Source organism: Capra hircus, chromosome 1 (genome assembly GCF_001704415.2).
Source record: "Capra hircus breed San Clemente chromosome 1, ASM170441v1, whole genome shotgun sequence".
NCBI lineage: Eukaryota > Metazoa > Chordata > Mammalia > Artiodactyla > Bovidae > Capra > Capra hircus.
The window spans coordinates 143813183-143837846 of record NC_030808.1 but is presented as its reverse complement, the minus strand read 5'-3'; the positions used below and the strand labels follow the sequence as shown (position 1 = coordinate 143837846).

General features: G+C 58.6%; 1 protein-coding gene across 3 annotated transcripts; it reads left to right on the top strand.

Moving 5' to 3' along the window:
• On the top strand, positions 141–11748 carry ICOSLG (inducible T-cell costimulator ligand). 3 transcript variants are annotated; one of them, XM_018051888.1, is made up of 7 exons: positions 141–315; positions 1679–1719; positions 2643–3005; positions 4045–4326; positions 6463–6633; positions 7572–7607; positions 8458–11748. In XM_018051888.1, the coding sequence occupies exons 1-7, from the start codon at positions 302–304 to the stop codon at positions 8466–8468; spliced, it is 918 nt and encodes a 305-aa protein (XP_017907377.1). In that variant the 5' UTR covers positions 141–301; the 3' UTR covers positions 8469–11748. The 3 variants fall into 3 exon arrangements, with proteins under 3 accessions (XP_017907377.1, XP_017907366.1, XP_017907372.1); XM_018051877.1 differs by lacking the exon at positions 8458–11748 and adding an exon at positions 7819–8451; XM_018051883.1 differs by lacking the exons at positions 1679–1719; positions 8458–11748 and adding an exon at positions 7819–8451.

Below are 24664 nucleotides of genomic sequence, written 5' to 3'. Positions count from 1 at the left end.
GTGAGTCAGTGTCCACGCTTCGGTTCCCACAGCTCCGGGCAGACACAGTGGGAGGGGCCAGGGGCGGGGCCAGGGGCGGGGCCAGGCTGATCTCTGGCTGGCGCTCAGCCCCCGACCCGCTCAGCTCCCAGAGCCTCAGAGGCGCGGCGGGAGCTCGGCTGGTGTTGGCTGGCCGCTCCGAGGGCTCCCGCGGCCCGAGGTCGCCCGTGCTCGGAGTTCTCCCGCCGCCCGAGACCTCCCTCTGGCTGCGGTCTCTAGCGCCCCGAGATCTCCGGGGCGGGCCGGGGTCTCCGCCCCCACCATGCGGCCGAGGAGGTGAGTGTGTGCGCGGCCGCGTCCTGTAGGTTCGCGGGACGGAGCGGAGGCGCGGCGCGGAGGCGCGGCGCCGGGAAACGAAGTTCTCGCCGGCGACCGGTCGCCTGGCGGGGCAGCGGAGGCGGAGCGGCCTCGGGCTGGGCCGCGGCAGGTGCGGTTACGTGCGGGCAGGAGGGCGGCGAAGGACGGTGGCCTTGCGCGGGTGTGTGCTCCGGCCGGGTCCCCGCCGAGGGGGGGAGCGGAGAGCTGAGAAGACGCAGCGACCCACGCTCACTTCCCCCCTTGCCCTCCCCTGTCCCAGCGGTTACCCAGAGGAAAGAAGGGCGTGACCGCGCTGTGCCAAAGTCACTCATTTACTTCCAATGCGGGCTGGTGCCCACCGCCCCCGAAGCCCCCCACTATCCGCCGCCCGCTCCCAACTCCCCCTCCACTTTTGGCCAAAACGCTGCCTTCAGGGAAGTCTTAGGGTAGGCAGCCTGTGCCCTACTTGATGAGATGGTGCGGTACCTCATCCCCAGGTGTCCCATCACACAACCCAGAAGCACCCACCCCTTCTCCCACCCCCTACCCGCCTCTGTCCCGTCGGTCCCACCACTTAGTCTCCCTAGTCAGAAATGCAGGTAAAGACTATTCCCTCAAGAAAGGAACGTAGAAGTACTGGGATGTCACAGCCACCAGCCACCATGCCCCTGGGCGGGTAGCCCCGTGTGTGCTTTCTCCTATCTGACCCAGGGAGCTGTGGGCTAGGGCAGGGGCAGGGAGGTGTCAGGTGAGGCAGGGGTCACAGCTGGGGTGTGCAGGGTGCAGAGGCTCCCAGACTGGAGGTGCCAGGAGCCTGGGAGCGCTGAGACGCATCTGCTGGCCCCCAGGGCTGAGCTGACCACAGACTGGGGTGGAGCCACCAGATCTGGTTCCAGATTGACTGTGTTCCTTCAGAAGGTTGTCCTGGGGCTGCTCTGACCTTGCCTTGAGGCAAGCATCTTACATCCTGTCTTTCAAATTTCAAATGCTGGGAAAGTATTTTTTTTTTTTCCTGATTTTATACAGTTTCTTGGACCCCATCCGTGCAAAGCCACACTACCAAGGGTCTGGTGACCCCTCTCAATACCCTTTATCACACTCTCAAAATTGCTATGAGGGGCATTCTGTTAACACAGAGCTGGTCCCTGGCAGGGCCTTGCTGTGCTGGGCAGGGCGGCTGCAGTCCTGGCCCCTCTTCCTGAGTTCCTGGCTGCCCCAGGGACTCTGGGCAGATGGGCTGGCTGGTTGTGGATGTATTCCCATTTGGATGATGTGTGTAACGAGCTCTTGCCTAGTCTGGAAGAAGCGGGACTCACCTGGCTTTCTGGTTGTTTCTTCTCAGTCCTGGACTGCTCCTGCTGCTGCTCTGGGGCCTGCAAGCTGGTAAGTGCAGGAGGCACTCTTGGGGAGGCTTTCAAGCCCTTCAGCGCTGAGCAGTAGGTCCCAGGGCAGAGGCAGGTGTCAGTGGGGCCCTCCTCACAGGGCTGCCTGCTTTGCCAGGGGTCCTTATGAGAAAGCTGGGCCCCCAAGCCTGGGTTAATGTGTGGGACTGACAGCCACCAAGGGGAGCACTCCACCAGCCCCCAAGGTTTTGTTTTGTTTCATGCTTGGGGCAAGCACAGTGCAGTTCCACCCAAGTGTTTCAGAACCTCCACTTCCCAGAGGAGCCAGGGGCTGGTCTTCCTGTTTCTTGCAGCCCCTGTGCTCCCCAAAGCCACCAGCATCCAGGAGAGCATGAAATGAGGTGTGGCACCACAGTGGAGATCGAGGCCTTGTCTGGCCCTCCAGCCTGCAGAGGAACGGGCCAAGGCACACAGCCACTCTCCCTGCTGGCATTCCTATGGCTGGAACACCCCAGAGCCTCGCTGGGCCTGCACTGATGGAGCACAGGCAGCATCACAGTGATGCTGAGAAGCTTATGCTTACTTTCAAAACATCTAAATTTTTTTTTAAACCTTTTAATTTTGAATTTGTTATAAAAATCCCAAGAAGTAGCAGAAACCGTGAGGAGCAGTTCCAGTGCCCTAGGGCCTGATCCTCCCAAGGCTGGCCTTCCGCTTGATCACAGGAAACCAGCCCTGGTCCTCCATTGGGGCAGTTCACTGCCAGGGTCCGAATGTTTAAAATACTTTGGCTTCCCTATGTGCTTCTTATTAACACATTCCTTTCCTACTGACATGAGTCACAATTGGAGTTTGAGTCTTGCAACTCAGCAGCTCCCCCCACCCCGCCGCCCCCCATAGGGTGACGTCAAAGTTAGGGGTCAGGTGCGGAAGATGACTTCTGTTCTCTGTGGGTGGTTGCAGAGAGTCAAGAAGAAGTCCGAGCGATGGTGGGCAGCGATGTCCGGCTCCGCTGCATTTACCCTGAAGGAAACAGCTTTGATTTAAACGATCTTTACGTTTACTGGCAAATCAGCATGGCGGGCAAAGGGAATGCCGACTCCGTGGTGACCTACCACCTATCCGGAAACAGCTCTGCCAGCCATGATGACAACCACTACAAGGACCGGGCTCGGCTGTCCTTGGACAGCATGAAGCGGGGCGACTTCTCTCTGCACCTGCGCAACGTCACTCCCCAGGATGAGCAGAAGTTCAACTGCCTGGTGTTTCGGAAATCCTTGGAATTAGAAAAGATTTTGGAAGTTTCGGTCACGCTGCACGTGGCAGGTAAGACAGAGGAAGCGGCCAAGCCGATTTCATCGCAGACTTATGTCCAGGAAGAAGTGTCAGTAAGACCCGTTTCCTGTGGCTCTTTCACCTGTGTGTTCCCTTAAAGAAAACCCCGATCCCTCTGTGGTCTGGTGTTTAACTGTGTGTACAGCTAAGGGGAGCAAAGATCATTCAGCTCCTGAAACTGTTTTCCAGTATCTGAGGCTGCCTGCTTCCATACGGGAGCTCCCCATCTTGCTGTCTTTGCTTTGAACTCTCCAACTCAACCCAATCTAGACTCTTTTGCATAATTCACTTATTTTATTTTTGGCTGCACTAGGTCTTCATTGCTGCATGCGAGCTTTCTGTAGTTGTGGCAAACAGAGGGGCCTCTCTAGCTGTGCTGTGCGGCCTCTCATTGTGGCGGCTTCTCTTGTTGTGGAGCACGGGTTCTAGGGCATGTGGGCCCAGTAGCTGCAGCTCAGTGATGGGCTCAGTAGTTGAGGCTCCAAACTCAACAGCACAGGCTTAGTAGTTGTGGTTCACAGGCTAAGTTGCTGTGCAGCATGTGGGATCCTCTCTGATCATGGATCAAACCTGCGAAATGGCAGGCAGATTCTTTACCACTGAGCCACCAAGGAAGCCCGCCAAACTAGGTTTTTTGATGAAATAAGAAACCAGTGCTGCAAGGCACTAAATGAGGTCAGGAGAGTCAGAAAATGAAAGTGTCTCCAGTAGGCTGCTCGGGGCATCATTCAGTGGACATGGGATCGCCAGCTGTCCATGTCACTAGACTCAAATGAGGCCAGCCCCACTGGGGCAGGAAGTGGGCACTGGTCACTGCTCACCAGACTCAGTAGCCTCCTTATTGACCTGGGGGGTGGCTCTTGGGCAGAACGGAGCCTGTGCTGCTGACGAGACCACAGTTTTTGTTCTGCCCCTGCTCCAGCATCACGGACTCAATGGCTGCCTCCCCTCTGCCCTGGCCCTTGGCATGTGTCCCCCCTTTTCTGACCTTCAGGACCTGGCACCCCTCAGCCCATTTCTCTCCCTGCAGCAAACTACAGCATGCCCGTGGTCAGTGGCCCGTCCCAGGATGAGGAGCTCACCTTCACGTGCACGTCCACCAACGGCTACCCGCGGCCAAACGTGTACTGGATCAACAAGACGGACAACAGCGTGCTGGATGGCGCCCTGCAGAACAGCACGGTGTCCCTGAACGCGCGGGGCCTGTATGATGTGGTCAGTGTCCTGAGGATCGGGCGAACCCCCCACGTCAACGTGGGCTGCTGCATTGAGAACGTGCTGCTACACCAGAACCTCACGAGCGGCCAGACAGGTGAGGTCCCGGGGGACCCCATGGTGCTGCATGCTGACCCCAACCCAAGGCCGGGCTGGGGGTGACTGGGCAGGAGACAAAGCCCCTATGAGGAGACTGGGCAGCAGCATCAGAGGTGGGGCAGGGAGGGGAGGGGAGAGTGTCACCATGCTGAGGGCAGGAGCTGGCTGGTGCTCGGGGGTCAGTTTTAGTGACCCATTTCACAGATGGGGGACTGAGGCTCTGAAAATCTCAGAAGCCACAGAATGAGGCAGCAGCAGCACTGGGATGGAAGCCCCGTTCAGCACGGCCCCCTTCCACACTCTTTGGACATGTGCCCCCTAAGAAGCCAGAACAACTCCTCCACCAGCGGGTCCAGCTGGGCCCAGCCACTGCCCAAGGCCCCCCGTAGAAGGGTGCAGGCAGGTGACTCCTTCGTAGAAGCCATAGGCTCTCTGGGTCTGTGAGTCGCTGTCAGCAGGGTTGAGATGCTGGAGAAGGAGGGCAGGAGCTGGGGGATGGGGGCTGCCAGGAGTGTCTGGCCCGGGCATTCTCCTGGAATACGGGTGCAGCCCTGTGGCTCAGCAGTCACAGTCCTCTGGCTGCACTAAAGGCCTCCTCTGACTCTGTGTCCCAGCAGGATAGTCCGAGGCAGGGGAGAGGGGATGGGAGAAGAGCAGGAGGGTCTCCTGGGGTCGTGGTCTCAGCCTGGCTGCTCTGGGGAACAACTGGGAACCCCTGTCCCCCCTCATCGCGTGCCCACACTCTCTGAATCAGCACCTCTGGAATGTGTTGAAAAGCTTCCGGGGGGTTCTAAGGCACATGGGGGGCCTCACCACTGTCTGGTTTGTAGCTTCTCCAGGTTTGGGGAAACATGGGGCACTTGTCACAAGCCTCCCGGAGAGGGTGTTGCCTGTCTGCCCCTGAGAACCGCTCCCCAAGAGGCACCATCGTGGGGCACTGGGACGGGGGTGCTGGCCCCCTCATGCACTTCCAACAGATTCGGGGTGGCGCAGCTGCCATGGAAAACGGTCTGCTTGTTCCTTTAAAAGCTAAACAGGATCAGCAGTGACCCAGCAGTTCCACACAGCTGGGTGTGTGGCCAAGGGCTCTGGAAGCGAGACTCAGACAAACACCTGTACATAAATGTTCACAGCAGCTTATTCACAGTAACCAAAAGGTGGGGACGCCCAAGAGTCCATAGGTGGACGAAGGGGTGAGCACAGAGTGTCCATCCACAAGGTATAGCGTTACTCAGCCACGAAAAGGAGCGAAGCTCTGAGCATGCTGCAGCGTGGATGAGCCATGCAAAAGATGTTCAGTGGGAGAAGCCAGACAGAACAGTCCTCAGCGTATGACTGCACTGATACAAAATGTCCGGAATAGGTAAACCCAAACAGACAGGAAGTAGATTAGAGTTTGCCAGAGGGCTGGGGGAGGGAAGGGCTTCCCAGATGGTGCAGTGGTAATGCAGGAGACCCAGAAGACTCGGGTTCGATCCCTGGGACGGGAAGATCCCCTGGAAAAGGGAATGGCAACCCACTCCAGTATTCTTGCCTGGAGAATTTCATGGACAGAGGAGCCTGCAGGCTGCAGTCCATGGGGTTGCAAAAAGTCAGACACGACTTATTGACTGAACTCGCATGCATGCCTGGAGGAGAGGGTGGGGAGTGACTGCTGGTGGGCAGAGGGTTTCCCTTTGTGGCATGAAAAGTTCTGGAATCAGATAACAGTCATGGCTGCATGAACTTGTAAATTAGGAAACACCACTGAATGGTTAAAAAATGGTTAATTTTGTTCTGTGACTTTCACCATTTTTTTTTTAAGCCAGCAATTAAGCTAGAAAGAATTAAAGTTTAAAAAGCCAGGAAGACTTATGCTTCCTTCCACGCCATCCCCAGGTGTGAACCTCTAGGCAGCACTGGGGTTACAGGTCTCACCGGTGGGCTGAGGAGAAGGGGCATCCCAAGAAGAGATGAAGGCTCACCTGAAAGAGGAAATCCTTGTCTCCGTCAGCTTTATAGCTTAAAAACCACCAAGTGCCTCTAGGAAGTCTTGTTGGATCAGTGCTTCTCTTAGCGCCCAGTCCTTCAGGATGAAAAAAAAACCGCTTTTCCTCCCTGTCTATAAGCCCTGCATGATTTTCCTCTCCTGCAGAAACGTTCACAGGAACCAAGGACAGCATCACAGAGGACCCCGTCGATGGCAGCCCCAGCGGGGAACACCAGCCGATTCTTGGAGTCCTTGTCGTGCTGGCCGTGATCGTGTCCCTGGCTGTCGCCACAGGCTGGCTGTGCAGGAGCAGGTGTCAGCCCAGAAGCTACACAGGTATGGGGACGCCTGTGCTGTGGACAGCGCACTTTTGCGTTGTTGGGGTGTGGGGCCGCCTTTCCCAAGATGTTTACAAGCTCTGAGAGGTGTCGCTTTCACGGGACACGCAGTTTAACCGTGCTAACGAGCATGAGCGTAGTAGCTGCAGCATGCTCCTGGGTGGATCTCAGCCTCCAAGATCCTGACACTGCCCATCCCCGAAGGGAAGGCCAGTCTCCTGGGTTTGGGGGAGGATGGAGGACTCTACTAATGTGGAGGTCAGGTCGCAGTGCCCCTGTGGAGGCTGAGCTGCCTTCTAGTCCCTTCAAGGCCTTCTGTCCAATTCTGGCCAAACTCAGACAGATACAGAAAGTCTGGGGTTTGGCTACGTGAAACGAAGAAGCAGGGCTCACAGTGGGAGCAGGAAAGCCAAGAGTGTGGACCCTGGAAGCACCCAGGGGTCAGCGAGAAGGGCTGAGGGCTGGCTTGGGCCCCGCACAGTCTTCCCAGGTCAGCCTGGAGGTAGAGGTCAGTGGGCATCCCCAGAGGTCCTATTAACAGAGTCAGGACCCACTGAGACCCCCCCCCAGAGAGTGAGAAAGGGGAGCGTGGCTGGACTTAGGACCCAGCTCATGGCGGGAGGCCCGCCTGATGAGAGGGTTTCCACCTGTGGCCCTGGGGTGTCCCCCTGGCTGCCAGCTTCCACCTCCTAGAGACGTCGCCTGGTGCCCTGGAACCCAGGCCGTGAAAGCCCTCAAGCCTCTCCAGGTGCTTCCCACCTGACCTCCTACAAAGTCTCGTCCTGGGACTTAGGGTGGCCTGAGAAGCCCCTCACCTGAGCAGGAAGCCAGAGGAGGGTTGAGTGGGGGGAGGGTACTGAACAGGGGCCCCTTGGGGTCTTCAGAGAGGCCTTGCTTCACTACCCCACCCTGAGCATTTACGCTTAATTCCCGCAGGTGCCCAGGTGGAAAGGCCGGAGCTGGCGCTCGCGGGTGAGTTTGCCGGGAGGGAAGGAGATGTGTGGAGGAAGCTCGGATCACTCAGGCAGGGTGGCTGGGTGCTTGTCTCTCTGCACAAGCATGGCTCAATGACCAGGAAATAGGTGCTTCCAGTGCACAGCTGGTGGAACCCTGAGTGGAGGCCTTCCCTCCTGGCGTGGTGCCCTGTCCTCTGCTGACTCTGGGATTTTCCAAATGTTTGCAGGAGCAGAGAGCCTGGAGCATGAGGCCCCGCCCCACACCCTGTCTCCATTCCCCTGGTCTCCCTCCATCACAGCCCTCAGGGTGGGGCTCTCCAGCAAGTCCAGACCCTTTGTGCAGACGAGCACCTCAGAGTTCCCACACAAACGTCACGTGACTCCTGCCCTGCTCTGGGGAAGTATCACACACAAAGCCTTTGGTTTCGGTTTCCCACTGACAGGTGCCTCAGGCTGCCAGGGCCTTTGGGGTCCTGCCAGCCGGCTCCATGCCTGAAGCCAGTGGCCTCACCTCTCTGAACCCCGTTCCCCGCCAAACGGCCTTGAGAAGGGTTGTCAGGGAAGGGTGAGCACGACCCACGCGACGTGCCTGCCCACCTGTTCACCCAGGTTATTCCCAGCCCGCGGCTGCCTGGTGCCGCAGCAGATTCACTCCCGAGGCCTGTCCCCGAGGCCCATCCTGGAGGATGCGGGACACAGCTTGCTAAGGAATCCGGGCCCACAGACCTGAGAGTCCAGTGTGCACTGCCTGCAGGCGTTCTCAACCCTGTTTTCACTGTACTGGGCCCTGAGAAGACCAGTCTCTGCCGCCAAAATGAGAATAAGTGGATTCCAGGCTCACGCTCTCTCCCCTCTTTCCTTCCAAGGGCACGTGTGATGAGGGACCCCCCAGGACGAGGCCAGGGCTCCCAGGAGATGCTGCCAGCTGGGACGTCAGATGGCAGCTCAAGAACTGACTCAGACAGGCCAGGCAGAGGGGACCATCTGCACCAGAAGCTCGGGGCTGCATGGACACTGGCCTCCTGGCATCGGGGGGATGTGAAAGGCACCCTTGGAAGGACCACGCTGATCCCGGGAGCATGTGTCAGCTGCTGCCCCGATCCCAATGAACCTTTCAAAAGTTTGGCATGGTGGCTCCCCAGGGCTACACATGCCCCCAAGTAGGTGGGCCCCCCACCTTTGCCACCAAACACAGAACAAGAGAAGGGCCGTGACAGCTGCTTCCTGCTACCAGCCCCGGACCCAACTCGCTGGGGGATGAACTGCTGAAGCTGGAGGAAGAATGTCTGGTTCAGGAAGAGGTGTGCGGAGCCCTCTCTTCCAGATGATCCGTGCTGGGCAGTGGTTGCTCCAGGTGCAGCGGCCACTCTCTGGGTCTGCATGTGAGGCTCCCACTCCACCTCCAGCCCAAAGGCCCCGTGTCTGTGTGCATGTCCTGAAGCACAAAACAGGAAACACTGGAAAGCCCCCTGAATTCACGTCTCTTCAGGATGCTCACTGGGAGGAAAACTTGACCTCCTTTGTTTTGGTCAGAAGCTAGGTTTCCCTCCTCAAAAGCACATGGAATTTTAGGAGAAGCTCTGTGCTGGGCTGAGCAGCTGGACAGGGCAGCCAAGGGCTTGGACTCTACTGTAGGCGACACGTGGGCAGGTCTGGGACAAGCATTTCCAGTGGACACCAGTGTGGACCGTCATGGTCCTTCACAGTGGGGCCATGGGTGGACAGAGGGTGACCTCCCGGCCACGGCAGCTTTTCTTCAAACACGGCAGACATTCCCTCAAATCTCGCTGGGCAGCCCCTGCCAGCCCCACACTGTTGCCTGTGCCCCCACCTGCCTCCTCTGAGGAACTGCAGGGTCACAGCAGCAACCTTGCCTCACCCAGGGGGTCCCTGGAGCCCACCAGGCCCGCTGGGTGACCGGAGTGGAGCCGTGGCCAAGTCCGGGGGCAGGTGGCCCGATGCCCTGCCCCCGTCCAGGTGGTTTCCATGTTAATTCCAGGACTGCATCCAGCAGCTCAGTGTTCCCAGCAGGTTCTGTAACGGAGTCTGCCAGGTCGCCTGGTGGGCGGCGCACCACCCCCCACCCCCCCAGGAAACAGGCCTGTCGCCCTGTGGTCATTCAGCACCCACGGGTGTGTGAGACCTGCACCTCCCAGACCCAGACTTGCAGCAAACTCAACATGGCGGCTTGGCGTGGATCCTGAGTCAACAGTGTCTCAAGAATCCTGCGTATGTTTGTACCAAAAACCCTCACATGGCCTGTACATGAGTGTGCTGTGGGATCCACACAGACTTTTAATATGAAAGCATTAGAAGGCATGTGTGGTTCCTCAGAGAATGACAGAAGGGTGACTCATGGCATCTCGAGCAAGAAGGCCGAGTGGCAGGTGGGGCCGGGCAGGTGGGAGCACCCAAGTGGATACAGACAAGTGGGCGTGGCCTGTCCACAGTGACTGTGCTGTGATGCCAGGACAGGTACCCAGGAGGGCTGCTCCGCCACCCCGCTGGAGGCCCTGCCTGCAGACCCTGAGCAGCCTCTGGTGGGGGTGGGATGGGGAGGGGGCATCTCAGCCTGGCAGGATGGTGCAGCTGCGGGGAGACCGAGTCTGATTCCAGCTTGCCAATCAGAAGCAGTTTCCTTCTCGGGGAAGCAGCAGGGCTGGCTCTCTGGCTCAGGCCCCCTTGACATCCTGGCCCAGGAGGGCCCCTAGGGGTTTTCTCCCACTTGCTTGTGGGCTCTGCCTTGGCCCTGGCCTTCCCGAAGCTGAGGCCACGCCCTCCAGGCTCCGTGCCAGAGTCGTCATCTTCCTGCTGGGCTCCGACCGACCCTCCTGGCTGCCTCCGGGCCTCTGGGGCCGAAGCAGTGCCTGCTCTGTCCAGCTCGCACAGGTCACCCCCGGCCAGTTCACCCTGGGGCCTCTGCTTGCGTCTCAAGCTGTGTTATGGATAGCATGTGAGTGCCGAGTTTTGACATTTTTGGAAGCCTGGTTCCAGAGAATATAAGCTATTGGCATGCCTGGGTCCAGACACTTTGGTCAGCATGCGGACCAACTCAGTCCTCTTGGCCAGCCCTGATTGCGGTGGGGGACCCAGGCCCTGCCCCTCCAGAGTGGCCCCGTCTCCCGGGGGACATGGGTCAGCGTGGAGGCATTTGGTCACTCTTGGGGATTTCTACTGATGGTGGGGGGGCACTTCTCAATGTCCCACACAGGTGGGGTCCTGCCCAGAGGTCAGTAGCCAAGACTGAGGATCCCCATGTCACCTTTCCCCGCAGGGCAGGGCAACAGAGCTGCTGTCAGGGTCCCTATCTGTATGGGCTACAGGAGAGGTGACTGATAGTTCACCAGGGAACATTCCAGGTCAGGGGTTGGGCACGAGTCCAGGGTGCTGGCATTGCCATGGGTGGAGGCCACAGGCTGCAGGAGTCTGGTCTCTGGGAGCCTGTGGCCCCTGCCCCCTCTGCCCTGCATACAGCAGGTATGCAGTGAACACCTGTCAGGGAGGTGGAGCCTGCTGGCAGGGGGAGGCTCGTCGAGAGGGCAGGGGGCAGAAGGGAAGCCGCGTGACCAGCACACCCCAGTTTCCTTTCCCACAAGGCAGGCAGCTGGAGCCTGGTTCTGTCTCCCCACGCCCTGCAGCTTGGATGCTCCCTGTGACTGCAGCCCCCACCCTGGGGAGGGCAGCCGTGGCATTGGAGACCCTCAGGAGAGGGCCACCCTGCTCTGCCAGTGCCCGTGAGGCCCTGGTGCTGTGACGATGGTTGCTGGTTGGGCCGGAAGCTGGCAGGCGGCTCAGGACAGTGCCTGGGCCAAGCAGGCATATCCTGTCTGCATCTCCTTCCAAGCCCCGGCTTCTCAGAAGGAGGCCGTTTCCAGTCAGAAGGCACTGACCTGGCACCATTCTGTCCTTGGTGACTGGCGCCCCATCCCCGCACTGGCCCAGCCCAAAGATGGTACCCCCACAACGTGGCCTGCACTGTGTTCCCCACCCTCATCAGGCCCACCGGGCACCGCTAACCACCTGTCTGCTGCATTCCTGAATGTTCTCCAGCCCTGACTCAGCACCCGCCCCCAGCTGCCCAGGGCTCCTTCCTGACTCCTGAGTCCCATGGGGAGAGCCTCCTTCATTACTAGTAAACACGTCATGCTTTCCTCGAATCCGTGTTGATCCTGCTGTCGTCGTCAGAGAGAAGTGAGAAACTGGGCTTTTGTCACAGGGGCAGGGTAGGACAGCTCCAGGGGGTGAAGGTCTGGGGAAGGCTGGACCTTGTCCAGGGGCTTTACTGTCAGGAATTTGGGGCTTGTCTCAGTGACCCCTGGGCTCAGCCTGAGCTCCGGGGAGGGGGCTTCTGCCACTGCTGCTGTTGGGGGGGCACAGTGCACACTTCCTGGGGGTGGGGGCTTGAGTCCCCACGAGACCCCCATGAACAGGCTCCAACGCCCAGAAGCTGTGCAGGCTCTGGCCGGCCACCCCGTGTCAACAGAACCACGGCCATACCACCTTCCAAGTCTCCTAAGGACCCAGATAGGTCTGGGTCTTGGGGGTGTGACCCCAAGGGCAGGAACTGGCCAGGATCCTCCTCCCCTCTCCTGCCCCCACCTCCTCACCGTGCGCCAGTCCCCATGGCCTCAGGGTCCTGGGGCCTGAGCTCCCCCTGCCCCTGCCCCCTGAGGCCGATTCATCCCCAGGTTGCACATGCTGGGAGGTTGCAGGCTGCTGGGAGTGGGCCGACCAGGAAAGGGGGACACTGCCACACCAGGGCCCAGGCTGGGGGAGGAAGTGGTCTCCCCAAGGCAGGTGGCTGTGATCAGAGAGGCAGGGGAGGACCCGGGGCACATCTGATCCACGGAGAAGAGGGTCTGGAGAGCGTGGCTGTGCATGTGTGGTTCAGGTACCCCGTGCACTTCCCCACGGGCTCCCGGCAGATCCAGGGCAGGACCCCTCACCCAAACCCAGAAAGTGACACAGCGGTTTGGCTAAAATGCAGCCTGAGAGGGCTGCTGGGCCCAGACCCAGGGGCCACGACAGGCAGGACCTCTATGTGGGGTCTGTCTCCTCTGGGGCGAGGGTGCTGGGACTCACCCAAGCTGTGAGGCAGTGAGCTCCCAGGAGGGGCCCCAAGCATCTTAAACAGCAGATGTCTGCTCTCTCTGGGTCTAGAGGTCAGAGTCCAAGATGAAGGCGTGGGCAGATGAAGGCATTCCCTGACCTCTCTGCGTCTCCTGCAGCTTCCAGAGCCTGCAGGTGACCCCGGCACAGCCCACAGCCCTGTCTCTGGTGCTCTCCTCTCCTTACATGGACACGGGTCACTGCATTAAGGACCACCCTATCCAGGGTGACCCCATCTTCACTAGTGACATCAGCTGAGACCGTTTCCCAGTGAGGTTCCCTGACATGAATTTGGGGGACCCTGTGCGACTCCAGGGAAGATCCCCTGGGGGAGGGCACGGCAACCTTCTCCAATATTCTTGCCTGGAATGTCCCACGAACAGAGGAGCCTGACGGACTACAGTCCATGGAGTCACAGAGTCAGACACTGAGGCAACTGCTCATTTCCAAGCAACTCACTACGGGAGGAGGAGAGAGAAAGATGGAGCAATGGGGAGGGGACCCCAGAGGGGTCGGGAGAGGGCAGAGACTGAGCAGAGGGGAGGGCTGAGTTCCGACCCAGTGGCCACCGCCCTTTCCCCTGTGATGACCGCACCCAGTATGGCCTTCTTCACGCCTCCCCTGCAAGGAGCACCTGCAGGAGCTGGGCCCAGTGGGTGAACACCGGCCCCCACTCTTGTGCCGATCGGAGTTCTTTCCCTGCAGGAGCACCTCATGGGTGCCACGGGGGGGCCCGCAAGTCCCTCTGCAGGGTGCTGGCCCTGGTGCCCCGTGTCCTCCTCGCCGAGATCCCCATCCTGGCCGGTGTCCAGCTCTGGACCTCAGGTCAGCCTGCAGTCAGCACCGAGCCCATAGGGCAGCTACAGAGGCCGTGCGGCCAGGGGAGGGACAGGCCCCCACCTTGTTCTGAGCCTTCCCTGGGACCCATGCCCCCTGCCCGCTGGGTCAGAGCCCTTTGGAGGCGTGGGCACCACCCCTCCCCGAGTACGTGTACTCAGACATGGCCTGCTACAAGGGATGCTGGGAATTGCAGTCTTGGGTCTCAGGAGGCCATGCGGACTGGGCCAAGGCTGGAAGCCAAGCCAGCAAGGAGGTCCTTGGGAGGAGAAGCAGCTGACCCTGGAGGAGGGACAGGACAGACACAGCTGTGGCCAAGGCTGCAGGGGAGGGGCCGTGAGAGCGACGGGGCTCAGGCTCAGGAGGACAAGGTCCAGCAGACCCCATTTAACCCTGAATGCCAGGCACTGCCTCCCCACTGTCTCCCACCCCTCCTGACTTGCCAGGCGCAGGGTCACTGCAGACTGCCCACACTACAAGGCCTGGTGCCCAGGGAGGCCAGCCCCTACGCTGACTCAGGTGGAAACACCAGCATTGGAATTTTCATTCCAGATGCCAAATCCAAGAGGCTTCACAGCCACACTTCAGTTTTTTAAGGTAAGAATTACTTAAAAAATAAAAACCAAAACCACTTCCTAAAAAACAGGAGTGGATGGGAAATGCCAAGCCTCGACTCTAACCAAGTTCAGTTGCTCAGTCGTGTCTGACTCTGCGACCCCATGGACTGCAGCACACCAGGCTTCCCTGTCCATCACCAACTCCTGGAGCTAGGGTTTTTCAGCTTGCTCCTTGGAAGAAAATCTATGACCAACCTAGACAGCATATTAAAAAGCAAAGACATTACTTTGTCAACAAAGTCCATCTAGTCAAAGCCATGGTTTTCCAGTGGTCATGTATGGATGTGAGAGTTGGACTATAAAGAAAGCTGAGCACTGAAGAATTGATGCTTTTGAACTGTGGTGTTAGAGAAGACTCTTAGAGTCCCCTGGACTGCAAGGAGATGCAACCAGTCAGTCCTAAAGGAGATCAGTCCTTTCTAGTCATTGGAAGGACTCTAAGCAAATGTTCACTCAGTTGTGAGTGAAGCGTGGTGGGAGTGGGGGTGGGGTGAGAGGAGGCACAGCTAGCGGCCAGGAGAGGCCGGCCTCGCAGAGCGCACGGGGGTTGGTGTGTCCAGACCTGGATGACATGGGGGAGCCCCGCCCTCACCAACGCTCGAGGGCCACTCCCGCAGGACTGGGACGGCCTGGCGTGACGCAGGACAGAGCACCGCATGGCCGGCGCATAGGAAGGCACGGGTCCCGACGGCTCAGCCGCCGGGCGCCTCGCACCTGAGTCGCCAGGGACTTTCCACCTCTGCCCTCAACCGCTGGACATGCAGGGCTGTGTGCACGGAGGCGCAAAGCACCTGACCCGCAGAGCCGTTTTCCGTTTACACCCGTGTCTGCGAGCATCCTCTTAGAACCTTCTACTTCAGTTAACTGATTGGGTTCCCTGTTTATCTTCCAATGAAACCTCCACATTAGAAAATGAAACTTCATTACTGGGAGTCTAAGCAGACACCCCCACCCCGGCCCTGCCCCATTTGGGAAGGAAGAGGCTTCATGTCACCAAGTGGATTTCGTGGATGGATCCCCAGGGGTTGAGGCAGGTGGGAAAAGTCACTGAAGGGGATTAGGGGGTTGGGCTGGCCAGGGTCAGGGGCTGATGACGGGAAAACCTGAAGTTTAGCTTCGGAGGACAGTAAAATCTCCCCAGCTTTCAAGGGCTATTTATAAACCTTTATTTAATGATGGGATAAACCCGGGAATCCCTCACCTTCTATAATAAAGTAAAGCTAAAAGTAGAACTGTGACAAAGGGCACGGAAAAAGCTGTCAACTACAAAGACCCAGGTCTGGAAAGGGCTCCTGGCTGTAGACGAGAGGCCCACAGTCAGGGACACCCCACAGCCAGAGGGAAGCCCCAGGGCAGAAGGACACCCCAAGGTCAGAGGGGACCCTCCAGGCACTGAGGACGGGGTGACTCTGGACACAGAATCAGAATGAGCGACTGTGGCTTCAGCAGGATGTTCCTGGAAGGACTCTGTGGAGCAGCTGCTCACCGGTGCCCGGCCTGGCAGTGCACTTGCTGCTGTTTTTCTCTGGGACAGTGGTCCTGTCCATGGGGGGCGTGGGTGCCATGAGGGTGTCTGCTCTGGGCAGAGCCTGGGCATTGGGATTGACAGATGGGGGGGGGGTCATGAGGGTGGCTCTGCACCACTTTAACATCGGGCACACCTGCAGGAGCCAGAGGCATCCCTGATGATCATGGGCCCACAGGCTGGGAGAATAGCAGTAAAGCTCAGCTGGGGGAGAGGCGAAGCAAAGAACTCGCTTAAGATCACCTCCCAAACTTCCTGTCTGCCTTTAGGGCCTAAAAAAGGAAGTGACACTTTTGTAGTCAAGAAGCCAAATCAGAAAGAAGCCTCTTACGCTCGGAGGGCTCCCAAAGCAAGCCTGGCACTCCTCCCAGAGCCAGGAGGACGGCAGGCCTGGTCCCCCCCCACCGATGTGAGGGCCACTAGGAGGCCACGGTGCCGGCCTGGGGCTGAGATGGGTCGGCCAGGCCCCTCCGCGGGGGATGGCGCTGTGCTCTGCCTCACCCCCACATCCTCCCCACCCTATCCTTCCCCGCACATACCACCCCCACCCACGGCTCTGCGAGGACCAAGGAGAGAGGGCTTGCGATGTTCCGGGAAGGGACAGGATGCGGTTAGGATGCCAGATCTGCTTCTGTGACTGTAGGGGTGGCCTGCCTATGGGGGACAGGATTGTCAGATACTGGGGTGGAGGAGAAGGAGCCTGTCCGTCCCAGGGCCCAGCTGTCCTTGGGCTGGACTGTGACAGCCCCCAGCCTGGGGGAGGGACCTCCAAGCCCAGCCACAGAGGCAGATCCTCTGGTCAGAGCTGGGGGTGGCCTGTCTGCCAGGTAGGCTAACTCACACAGGTGTGGCTCAGTGCTGCCTGAATCCTGTGCCCAGACCTGCCAGTTCCAGCTCTAAGCTGCCCAGCTCCCCCTTGACTTCTCTCCCGGAGGGTGCAAGGTGTATGATGAGGAGGTGGACCATGAGATTGAGGGAAGGGATGGCTCATTCCTCCGAGACTCCCACTGAGCTCCTTCAGAGGAGGTGGATCTGGCCCAAGGGACTGCCCATCAGGACATGCAGCCTGGAATGCTCCAGGGTCCACCCCTCAAGCCACAAGGTCCCAGGAGCCCTGGGCATGTTGGCAGGGATGGGTCACTGATCAATTCAGATGTGTGTCCCTAGGCAGGTAGGTCAGGGAAGCATGTACAGGTATGAAAGAGACATGGAGATTAAGGTGTAGAGGGAAGTGACAATGGACAGAAGGAGGTGATCAGATGCATACACAGACTAGGTCTATCCATTTTTAGCAGGGGGAGCTGTGCCGCAGAGCCTGTAGGATCTTAGTCCTCGGACCAGGGATCAAGCCCATTCCCTGCGGTGGAAGTCCTAACCCCTGGACCACCAGGGCGTTCCCTACACACAAACTGCTTTTAAATTGTTTGTGTCAAATTCCGAAACCCCTTCAGTTTTTTTCTGAAACAGTTCCAGACTAGCTGGACTCCCTCCACTAGACTCTCGAGCTGACCTCCTGGTCTCACCACGTAAAGAAGAGATCGAGGGCTTCCCAGTTGGCTCAGTGGTTAAGAATCTGCCTGCCAATGCAGGAGATCGGGCTCCTTTGCTCAGACAAGAGCACACAGGAGGGGCCCCGGGCCATGGGGCCATGAAGGAGCTCTTCCCTCCCCGTGGGTTCAGCCCGTAGAGGTGGGGGCAGGCAGGAGAGCAGAAGGACGGGCTGCTGCCCCAGCTCCCTCCTGAGAGGGCAGGCTGCCCGGGGTCCAAGCCTCCATCAGGGCGGTGGCCACTCTGCAGGTGCGCACCCGCTGGGCAGAGCCGGTCACGCTCTGTCACCTGTGTACAGCACCCCCGGCCTGTGTCTTCCTAAAGCCACGCCGTGACTCGCGAGCATTTGCATGGCCGGAAGTCACTGCTTCCTAACAACACTGTCACGCAGGTGGGACACGCGTGATTGCCACTTCCCGGGGGCAGGGGCTGAGCGTGACCCACTGCCCATCTCAGTGCTGACGGCAGAATCTTCCAAGGCCAGATTCCAGCCTCCTCCTGCCATGCCCAAGATGCCGCTGCCCTACCACCTGGGCTGCTGGGTGTTCCCCAGCGCTTAGATCTCGGGTGCACACCCCGGGTTCCGTTAGGGCTGTCTGAGAGTATTCAGCAAAGTTCCAAAGTGGGCCGATTGCTGGGAATCCTGCAGCTGGTGTCCGGGGAGCCCGGCCCCTGGGATGGGGGAACAGGGCTGGTCACGGCCACGGCCACAGAACAAGCTCATGTCTCCTGATTTTACAGAAAGAAGCCAAAGCCCAGGGGGTTGTGGCCAAGGCGGTGACTGAGTTGGACCCAGGACCACGGCTGCCTGCGGTCCAGACAGGCAAGGCACTTGAGACACAAAGACAAAGGTGGGCTCACCCACAAGCCAAGGCTGTACACTTGAACCTGTACATGCCTTCCTCCTGAAGCTGGACCCTCTGGGCACCGTGGACCCCAGGCAGTGGGAAACAGCCACTAAATATTCAGGAAATTTGCAGCCCATCTCACAGGGCTGGTAACTTGCACCCACAAGAAGGCTCGGTTGGGGTAGGTTCCCTCTTCTCTGGTGCCTGCTGTAAGCTCAGGACCCTCCCCAAATGATCCGGGTCCTTGCATTTTTTGTCCTAACATCCTACCCAGTGAAGTTCTGCTCTGTACAAAGGCATCCCCAGTACAAGCCAGCCAAGGGCACTTTCCCTAAGTAACAGTCCTGGGCAAGGAACCCATCATTTACTCCCCAAATCTGCGAACAAATGTCGGTGTCTTTGCTTTGTTAATGACTATTGAGTGACTGATTGTCACAGGACCCCGTCTGAACACAGACCCTTGCTCACAGCCTCTCCCTGGGAAGTCCCCGGAGATGGTGTTCTTTGCTCAAGAAATAGCCCTCAGCCCCTGGACATCACTTTTGTGGCTTGCTATGCAGCAGCTCCTTTCGATAAAGGGAATTTCCATCCGTTCGTTAAAAACACTTTTTTTAACGGCCTCTATTTTTAACACTGAGGTTTCTCAGCTGAGGTCCCACGTCTGTCTGGTGGGGTCTGCAATCCCAGACATTTCCCTTCTCGGGCAACTGGTCCCCTGCAGCGCTGTGCACGCCAGGCAGGCACTGGTTCCGTTCACTTACTTGTCCATCCAGCGGTCACTGATTCCGCTCCCACCCCTGCCCCCACCCCCAGGAGGGGTGTGCTCACAGAGAGCCAGGTGGGGGTTGGGAACAGGCAGGCTTCAGGTCACAGGTGAGACACACAGAAGTCAGGTGAACATGATGACGTGGAGAAAGCAGGGCTCTGGGGGGAATAAGAGGAGGGGGGTTGGGGGGACCCTGTCTTCACATTCTGCAGAGGTTTTGGAGGGGTTGACATGTGTCCAAACCTATCCTCTGTCTCCATCACTCATTCACTCATTCTGGGCCCCCTGACACGTCCCCCACCAAGGAGCAGTGACCCCCTGAGAGGTGACAGTTATCAATCATCTCCTAAAGGGGTGACCCAGGCTGATGGAGAAACCAGGGATGTTCTTCCTGTGGTGGTTGGCGAGGCCTGTGGAGAGGGGACTTTGGAGAGGTGGGCAGCAGCCCTGGGGCTACTCTTGCCCAGGGGTTAGCAGGGGCCCCACTGACCCCTTCCCCAAGATAAAGGATGTTGGGTCTTGTCTGGAGGCTGGCGAGTCTTTTGAGGAATAGGTTCGTGCTGATGGGGATGCTCAGTCATGGATGTGGAGAACACTCCTGCCCCCCACCTCGTGCTCCCAGTGGCGAACACTCCTGCCCCCTTCTCCGTGCTCCCAGTTCCTGTCCTGTCTCTGAACCCACGGAGGGCTGTCCCTGTAGGGACAGGCAAGGGACAGGCAGGGTCCTGTGTCATCCGGTCACCAGACTGGGCACATCACGTTGCCCGACCATCCCCGCTGCATGTTGTTGCCCCACCCCAGCACGATCTGTCTGCAGGGGCTCCAAGTCTTGGGAATTCTGGCACTAGTGGGTAGGGTGAGGGCTGCATAAGTGTCCCGAGGGTGCTGCAGGGCGAGCAGGGTGCCTGCCCTCTCCTGACTCCCTGGCCCGCCGCTGGAAGTGTCTCAGATCTCAGGTCCCTACCCCTGGAGAGGCCTGCCCGCTGCCTCCGAGAGGGTTAAGGTTAACCTGGTTAACAACTGCTGGCAGGGGCGGGCTATTAGCACAGCTCTGAGTCAGTGATGGGGGTGGAGGGAGGAGGGAGCTCTGAGGATCTCCAGGCTGCTCAGGAGCTTGGGGAAACTTCTTCCAGACTGCTCCCAGGGGTGACTCATGACATGGCTGATGCCCCTGTGCTTCAGGGAAAGAAAAGCCTGGAAATGACCCAAAGTGTGCCCCTGGCTTTCAGAAGTCCCAGTGGTCACCTCAGGTGTCCATGTGAAAGTAGCGTGGTCCTGCTCCGCAGTTCTTATCCCCCTCAGGACCCTGCTCTGTGGCCCTGATCCCCACACCCAGACCCTGCTCTGTGGTCCTGACATCCCCCCAGGGCCCTGCTCGCTCTGTGTTCCTAACCCTAGCCACAGGGCCCAGCTCCATAGTGATGGACAGCCTAGACCTTTACCCTCTGATCTGGAGGCCCATGAGAAAGCAAGATTCAGAATAAGGAGCCCAGGATGACCCCTTCAGAACAGTTCCCCCGTGGGCCCAGGGGACTTGCACCCACGGGAGCAGATGGGAGGGACGTGTGGATAAACGTCCTTGAGGGACACGGTCCAGGTCAGCTCCCGAGCCCGGGCCTTCATCCCTGCCTCCCGGGCTCAGCTTCACACGTCTTCCAGCCACACAGCTATGAGCATGCCTGTTAAGTCCCTTCAGTTGTGTCCAGCTTTTTTTCGACCCCATGAACTGTAGCTCACCAGAGCCCCCGTCCATGGGGTTCTCCGGGAAAGAATGCTGGAGGGGGTTGCCGTGCCTTCCTCCAGGGGATCTTCCCAACCCAGGGAATGAACTCGAGTTTCCTGCATCTCCCGCACTGCAGGTGAACTCTTTACCACTGAACCACCTGGGAAGCCCTATGTTATGAGCCCCCATCCCAAACCTGCAGGGCTCCGTCCCCCTGTCCACTCAGCTCACAGGCCCCATCTCCCATCAGGGCCTTCCCCACAGCTCCAGTGGGGTCTGACATGACTGGAGGAAGAACAGCCATTTGGGCCCCTTGGTCACCCAGGCCTGGTGCCCCTGTAGAGTTCTGACCAATCTGGGCTGCACCCAATGATGGGGGTGCTGACACCTTTGCCTCTGTGGTCTCCTTGGAAGCTGTGCATCCCAGGAGGGAGGGCAGGAGGCCCCCAGAGGGGCTGGGAGCTGTGTCTGCAAGGGAGGAGGAGGCACACTCGGACAGCAGGCCCACAGTGGGGGTTGCGAAGAGAGAACAGTGGAGCCCTGGAGGGGACACGCTACCAGGCCATCACGGCACAGACTGGACAACAGACACAAGACAGACCCAGTCCAAGGAATTCAGCAAGCTCTTGTCTTGAGCAGGCCTCACACTCGGCAGCCTGGACCTCTGGGGCCATGTCACTCTGTCCTGGGCCTCGCGGGGTGCCGAGGGGCATCCTGACCCTGCGCATAGCTCACCAGCAGTGCCGGCCTGGTGGTGACATCCCAAAATGTCTGCAGACATTGCAGGTCAAAGTCACACCAGGGGAGAACTCTGTTGTTGACAGACAGAGCCACATCCCCCAACAACGACCATGTCTGAGCCACCTGCCCCCGAGGGTCCGAGTCAGTGGTCGGGCCCCAGGTAGGGGTGATGCTGGTTGCTCCCTGCGTGGAGCAGACACACCGCCTCCCCAATCCAGTGACCTGGTCGGGGACACGCGCGCGGTGAATGAAGGAGTGGAAGAAGAAGGAACAGAGGGAGCAGGGGAGATGCTGTGTCACTCCGTCCCCCGCCTCCCCGCCTGGCAGGTGAGGTCGCCATCCGCTTCGGAAAACCCCTCCAGAAAAACCTAGGGCAAGAGCAGGTGCGCGTTCACGCTCGGGAGGACCCGGAAACAAGGGTGACGCATTCACGCTTGGGTAGCCATCTGCAGGCGGTGGTGGAGCGAGAGGACCGTTCTCTGCTCCGGTGGGGTGCTCAGAGCCTGGTGCCCGGGGTGCTGTGCTGGACAGCCGAGTCCCCAGGCCTGCAGCTGGGGCGTGAGTGGGGCGAGCCCAGAACAGAGCCAGCCTCAGGAGCAGGCAGAGGTCACCTGCAGGTCCCTGTGGCCCACATAGCCATCCTGAGCCCAGCCTGCCACCGACGCCCACTGGAGTTACGATTACCGCCTTTATTGTTGTCCATGCCTTTATGGATTTCAACAACCTGGGCTGGGGAGCTGGCACGTGGGTGGGAGGGGCAGAAGGAGGGGAGCAGATGCGGCCAGACAAGGGTGTGCAGACGGAAGTGGTTGGAGGCGGCTGTGGCCTGCTTGGTCTGGGCTGACCAGCTGCAGCAGCCCCATGCTGCCACGGGGGCCGCTCAGGGGACACAGAGCCTCTGGGTTCTGGCCGGGAACACAGACCTGCCGTCAGCCCTCACGCTGATGCAGCCCGAGGACCCCCATCCCCAACCTCTCCTGCCAGGTTGCCTGGTCAGGAGGCCAGCCCGTCCCACCAAGCCAGCTCGTGATGCCTGTCCCAGCCGGTTCCTGAGGCTCTCATGCGTTTCCTCCTCAGGGCCCCACATCCGGGCCCTCACCAGACCCCAGCAGACCCCAGAAGGTCCTGTCCTTCTGGTTCCAAAGCTGATGTGCCTTCTAGGGTTCAAGCCACTTTTTCTTAGCTTTTTATTTTCTTCAATCGCAAGGGTATCACGGGGCAGATGCTCAGGAGAACAGCCAAGGGATTCATTTTACAACCAGAAGCTTCTATTTTGCCATCCTAAAATCACTCATGTGAGAAGATAACCCTCAAAAAGAGGTAAAATCAGGGCTCTTGAGCAGATAAAAAAGGAATGCATGTTAAGATTTTATTGAACTCCATTTAGTGAGGGAGCTGGTAAGATGTTCCAGCCAATTCAGAGGATGGTGAAAAAGCATCAGTTTACAGGGAGTGAAAGAGAGAATCGAGCTGGATGGTCCACAGGTGTGGCTGAGGGAAGTCGATTGGCTCTGACTGGTCGCTGGTGTTTCTCAGGGGCCAGATCAGCAGCTTGAACAGCGGAGGCTTCCTCTCTCTTGGTTCCAGAGACTAGAGTCCTGTAAAGGTGTCACGGGGTTATTTCCTCCTGAAGGCTCCTCCCCTCTTCCAGCATCTGATGGTTACCATGGTTACCAGTAATCCCTGGCATCCCTTGTCCTGTAAATACTCCAGTCTCTGCTTCCACCTTCCCGTGGCTTCCTCCCCTGTGTTCAAATCTCCTTTCCTTTCTCTCAGAAGGACCCCAGTGGTGGCACATGGTATGTGTGCATGCTAAGTCGCTTCAGTCGTGTCCAACTCCGTACAACCCCATGGAATTTAGCCCACCAGGCTCCTCCATCCATGGGATTCTCCAGACAAGAATACTGGAGTGGGTTGCCAAGCCCTCCTCCAGGGGATCTTCCTGACCCAGAGATCAAACCCAGGTCTCCTGCATTGCAGGCAGAGTCTTTACCAACTAAGCCAGCAGTTATCTGATTTTATAGCATGTGGAAGTGCTCAGAGGCAGTAAGAGAGTATATCTAGGAACCCCAGAGAAGTCCTTGCCCCTTGTCTCTGAATGTTGTTCAGTCACTCAGTCGTGTCCGCCTCTGTGACCCCATGGCCTGCAGCACACCAAGCTTCCCTGTCCTTCACCATCTCCTGGAGCTTGTTCAAACTCATGTTCATTGAGTTGGTGATGCCATACAACCATCTCATCCTCTGTCATCCCCTTCTCCTACTGCCTTCAATCTTTCCCAGCATCAGGGTCTTTTCCAATGAGTCAGCTCATATCAGGTGGCCAAAGTACTGGAGCTTCAGCTTCCAATGAATATTCAGGACTGATTTCCTTTAGGATGGACTGGTTTGATCTCCTTGCAGTCAAAGGAAGTCTCAAGAGTCTTCTCCAAAACCACAGTTCAAAAGCCTCAATTCTTCAGTACTCAGCCTTCTTTGGACTGTTGGACTCAGGTCCAACTTGTTCTAATTTCCTTTCACTTGATTCTCAGAGATGATTTCTAAGCTCCCAGAAGGACAGGTGGGTCTAAAAGGCAGCAGCCCCATGATACCCTTTGGGCATCAGGAGCCTGGGGGACCTGATAAGCTGTGATGTGGACAGGGGGTCTGAGGGGCCAGGGAACACACCTTGAAAACCCAAACCACCGCAGTTGCAGCCCTGATCTTCCATCCTTCCCCCCTCCCCACAGGGCCTTCAGCAGGCAGAGGGCACCTGCCTCGGGGTCTTTGCCCCTGCTGCTTCCACTCCTCAGGGGTCTCAGGCATATCTCCCTTACTTTAGTTGTTTGGGCTCAGAGAGGCCCACTTTCTCTCCCCCATAGCACCCAGGGCCATTGGCTCTGCACTGGCCTCAGGCCCAAGCTCCGAGACTCTGTCCTCTCCACTCCGAGTCCCCAGTGTCTAGAAGAGTGCCTGTCCCATAGCCATCACCATGAATACCTGTCAAAGGATGAGGGGCCACCTTTCTCTCAGCCTGGGAGGGGGAGAGGCCCCCTCCCTACCTCCCCTACCTCCATCCTGGGTCCATCTCAAAGGCAGAACCGCCTGGCCTCCTGCCCCTTCCAGGATGGCCAGCTCACCCTGGTGAGCAAACCACTGCCCACTTATCCCTCTGGAGTGTCTTCTGAGGGCTGCTCCATACCAGCCTGGGGGCACAGGAGGCAGACAGGACAAAGTCTCCAACCTCCTGCAGTGGCCCACCACTCCCCTCCTCCAGGGAAACCCCTTAAACAGTGGCGCTCTGGGAACAGAAGCAGGTGCAGACAACACCTGCAGGACCTTAGCCGGAGGGAGGGTGAGCTTCCGGGAGCATCTGATGCATG

Coding starts and splice junctions, on each gene's coding strand:
- ICOSLG (XM_018051877.1), top strand. Junction 3,006..4,044: donor GGTCACGCTGCACGTGGCAG/GTAAGACAGAGG, acceptor CTCTCCCTGCAG/CAAACTACAGCATGCCCGTG. Junction 7,608..7,818: donor GCCGGAGCTGGCGCTCGCGG/GTGAGTTTGCCG, acceptor AAATGTTTGCAG/GAGCAGAGAGCCTGGAGCAT.